The 4,694-nt window shown below is 37.0% G+C and overlaps 1 protein-coding gene across 1 annotated transcript in view; it reads right to left on the bottom strand.

Annotated features, from left to right (window-relative positions):
* The window catches only part of LOC115997387 (protein ABCI7, chloroplastic), a 6,463-nt gene extending 2,379 nt beyond the window's left edge, over positions 1–4,084 (bottom strand). Inside the window, exons 1-2 of the mRNA XM_031236931.1 lie at positions 3,866–4,084; positions 189–1,198 (exon numbers count right to left, since the gene is read on the bottom strand). Coding sequence (XP_031092791.1) covers positions 189–1,118 — 930 coding nt within the window. The 5' untranslated portion in view covers positions 1,119–1,198; positions 3,866–4,084. The remainder of the gene's footprint in view (positions 1–188; positions 1,199–3,865) is intronic.
* Between the last annotated feature and the right edge of the window lie 610 nt (positions 4,085–4,694).

Genomic DNA, 4,694 nt, shown 5'->3' with positions numbered 1-4,694 from the left:
TTAAAAAAAAAAAAAAAAAAAAAAAAAAAAAAAAAAAAAAACCTTTAACTTCAGAACTTCCAGTAATTAAGAGAATAACAAAGATATTGTCATCCAACTGCATCCCAAAAAAGAGTAACATTTTTACAATAGTCTAACAGAAACAAGCACAAAAAGTGATCATCATGAACTGGCTCTACAAAGCTTACCTGTTGAACCCAAGTCCACTTAATATGTGCAGCATTCAAGGATTGGTTTTGAATGTAAGAATGAGTAACTTTTCCCCCTTCACCAATCACCACTTCCACAACTGAATTAGTCCAATAACACTTCTCACCATCTCCACCTACATATTCCTCAACAATACCTACCTCCCCTCCCTTCTCCACCATCACCAACACTCTTGGGTTTGAAATTGGCAAAGTTTTTGATTCTCTATCACTCCCTTCCACTGCAAAGTGCTTCAAATGCAATGTGGTCTCAACTCTACACCCTTCAGGCACATAGATAAGAACCACATCAGGAGTGCCCACACCATTCAGTGCCCAAAACAAATCCCCTTGAAAACTAGACATATGTACAGAAACTCTTTTCAATATGTCCTGAGATTTGAGGTCTGACAGGCCACCCACAAACACCCCACTGGGCAACAGCTGAGATGATTGACTTGAATGGTTCACAATGTAGCCATCAATAATTGACACAATGGGCAAATCGGTATCACCAGAAACAGCCAAAGAGCTCAACAATTGAAGGTTTGGGGATTGAATGGGTAGGATTTCAGAGCTTTTCAGGAAAGACGTGTCAGTGAACCTAAAGGGCTCATCTTTCCTAGATGGCCAAGGGGTTGAGAGAAGTGTCTCTGAGGAGGTGTCTTTGAGCTTCTGCAAAAGGGGTGGGGTAGGTGAGGAGGTGGAAGCCAGTGAGTCTTCTAGGGTTTCAGCTATTTGTAGAACATGAGGGTCTGAGATGGCTGCAATAGGGGTGAAATTGGGTTTACCCAAAATCCCAATTTTGGCTCTTCTGGGTTGGGTTATTAATCTGGGAACTGTGAGCTTATAGAGAGGAGGGGATAGAGATACAAAGGTTGAAGCTAATGTGTTTCTGTGCAGGGTTGGAGTCAAAGTGGAAAGCTCCATGGATTGGTTGCCTCTGACGGAGGAGCTAACAAAGAGGGGATGACTTGTGAATTGTAATCTACTAATCTCCAGTGATCTAGCTGCAAGAAAAACTATTTGTTTTGAGTAAGAAATCAAGAAAAAGGGTTTTCTGCAAAATGAACTAGGAATTCAGATGAACCAAGTGAATAGAGATCAATGCATAAAAATGTACATATGTGAACATCCAAAAGAATATGCCTATCTGAGGGAACTTAGGCTAGGGGTTTTTTAAAAATATAGTCCGCATAGGGTCAGATTCAGGTCTGACCCACTAAGAACTTGGGGCACCTAAGCTTTTAGCAATTCCAGCTGCTAGTGGCTTTTCAAGTTAGGAATGGCAATGGGGTAGTGCGGGCCTGCGGGGTGGGGCAGGGCACGGCCCTGTCCCTGACCCCGAATACACCCCTCCCCTTCATCAATTCAAACATATGAAATATGAAGCATCAAAACTAAAAATTGCTCACAGGAGGGTATTTGAAATAGCATACTCCATTTCTCAAATCTGAAGCATAATTTGATTAATTTCATCAAGCCTATCTTAAGCAAATAAGAAAATTAATGGCCATCCACTCTCCTTTCTGCATTTTCAATCTTACATATCATTTTTAGCATTAGCAAACAAGAAGTAACCCCATAAACTCCACAGAAAATTTAAATAGTGACAATCCTCTAATAGCAGAAATATCAACATGAAAAAGGAGATATCTTTAAGAAAGAAAGCAGAGACAAGAACAACTATAGAAAAGCAGACTATGTCTTCCGAGATTTTCTGGTTATTAATTGTAACCCAGGCTCCATTTTGAAGGGTTCTTCCCTTTCAAATAAGATTAACTCAATGTGGTAAAGGGAGACATACTCACATACCTAAGATGGCTCTGATAATCTGCTATAAAGTCTATAGGTGTGGTGATAGGTTCTGTTCAGGTGACAATGGTATCTGCCATTGTGGAGAAAATTAGAAACTAAAGAAGTCTTGTGTCTACTATTTTGAAGTTAGGCTTTAGGAGTTACTAGTTAAGCTTAATAAATTTAATAGATTTAGCGATGGAGTTAAATTTATTTAAATAAAAAGTTTGAGGAGAGCAATAGATATGAGTGAAGACTACCATGGTCACAAAGCAATAAAGCAAAGGATATTGTCATTAATCAAAATAGTTTGATTACAAAACACATAACTAAACCACAAAACACATTTAGCATTTTAGCAACAATCCTCTTGCTAATAATTTGGTATCAAACACATTTTCTAACAATCTAACATCAACACATTAGTCATTACTCATATTTATACAGACATATATAGTTTTCTAACACCGAACACCATGTATATTTTCTAACAAATTAACAATCTAAAGTATATATTTTGGAAGCAATTAAGCATAAATAAATATTATAATTAGCTCACAACTTTCAATTGTGGCAGAATAGTGTATTACACTTAGGGTGTGTTTGGTAGCCCGGAAAATGATTTCCGGAAATCATTTTCTGGGCATTGGGTGTTTGGCAACATCCGGAAAATGCGGTCAACGGAAATTATTTTCCGTTGACCAAGGAAAATAAGCTCATTTTTCCGGAAATGACTTCCGTGTTTTGGCCGTCCCTCTCCCGTCCCGGCAGACTGGTTTCGGGCCGAAACCAGAACCGGAACCTTTTTTTTTTTCCTTTCTTTCATTTATAATAAATATTATTATTTTATATATTTTTATACTTTTTTTATATTTTAAATAAAATAATAAAAATATATAATTATCACTGTTGCAAAAATCCCCCGCCTAGGCCGCTTAGGCGCTAGGCGCTCCTAGACCGAGGCGAATTGCTCCCTAGGAGTCAGCCTGGGTGGTCGACCGCCTAGGCGGCCGCCTAGCGCCTAACTCGGCCGACTGGGCCGAGTTGGCGGCCGACACGGTCGAATTTGGCCGAGTTAACTCGCCCAACTTGGCAGAGTTAGCCGAGTTAACTCGAGCGAGTTGGCCTTGCTATTTTTTTTTATTATATTTATATATATTTAAATTTATTTATTTATATAAATAAATTGAGTGGGGGCGAAGAAGCAAAGGTAAAATGAATTCAAAACTGTTCAAATACAAAATATCAAATACAAATAACATTGTTTAAATACAATATCAAATATAAATATTTTTCCTTTTAGCCGGATCAACTTCAAGTTTATCTATGTTAACTTCAATACGAGCCTTGTACTTAACACTTCGGGACTACCTTTGACTAGATGAATCCTCAAAAGTTGATTTTCTTTTAAAGAATTTTTCCATAACTAATCAACAAATCAGTAAATCACTAATTAGCAAATCAACATTATATCAATTAATCAATGAATCAACATTATATCAATTAAGTAAATAATCCACATTAACAGAATAAACACCTAAATAATCCACAGTAAATAATCACTAATAATCATTAATCCATAGCATTTGAACACCAAATATAGCAGTGGCAGACTGGCAGTGACTCAGTGAGCAATCACTAATTAGCAGTATATAATCCACATTAATCCAATAATCCACATCATTCGAAATTGGGAATTAGCAGTGGCAGACAGCAGACTGGCAGTGACTCTAATTAACAGTAAATAATCCACAATTCCACATTGGGGAAACAACTATCAGCAAGAGTGCAAGACAACAACTAGTATCAACTATCAATTGAATTAGGGAAATTTCAAAATTAGGGAAATTAATGAAAAAAAGAAATTAGGGCAAACAAACCTGGTGGAGCACTGGAGCCGTGGAGGCGATGGGCGAGGGCCGAGGGCTGAGGGAGGCAGAGGCGGACAGGTGGTGCCGCGGTGGCGTCGGCGACGGCGAGGCGGTGGCCGGTGGCGGCTGGCGACGCAGTGGGAGGCGAGGGCGAGGGCGACTGGGCGAGAGCAAGAGGCGAACTGCAGAGTCGCAGAGAGACCGGAGGCGCGATGGAGGAGAGCTACCACTGACACACCATCAACGACCACTTATTATTATATACACAAGTATTTTCGCCCATGCGTTGCACAGAATGGATTTGTTATAATATTTTAAGAATATTTGGATGGATATACAATTATATAAATTATAACATCGAATATTATATAGCGCAATTGATGAAATTGGTTGGATCAATTATGTTGTCTGGTGTTTTCCTTGTTTGAATTAGAGCAAATAATTGTTCAATTACCGGTGCGATGCACACATAAATTTTTTATTATATATTTAGATAATAAAAATAAAGAAAATTATTAAAAAAATTCTAATATTGAACGTGTACATTTATTTGATTATAAGATTAGTGCAAAAGTATAACTCAATTAATTGAAATATATATGACTTGTTTGTCTATAATTATCTTAAAAAGATCGATATGTAATATGACTTATGTAATTATATTATTACTAAAATAAATATGAGAAAAATGAGAAATAATTTAATTATAATTATTATAAAAATAAATTCAACGACCAGTGTTATTATCATAATAATTATTAGGCAACTATTATTAGTCAATCACACTAATATATGTGCAATTATACTTTTATACCTTAAGTATATTAATTTTCACCCT

Source organism: Ipomoea triloba, chromosome 11 (genome assembly GCF_003576645.1).
Source record: "Ipomoea triloba cultivar NCNSP0323 chromosome 11, ASM357664v1".
NCBI classification, from domain to species: Eukaryota; Viridiplantae; Streptophyta; class Magnoliopsida; order Solanales; family Convolvulaceae; genus Ipomoea; species Ipomoea triloba.
This window is presented reverse-complemented; position numbering and strand designations above follow the sequence as displayed.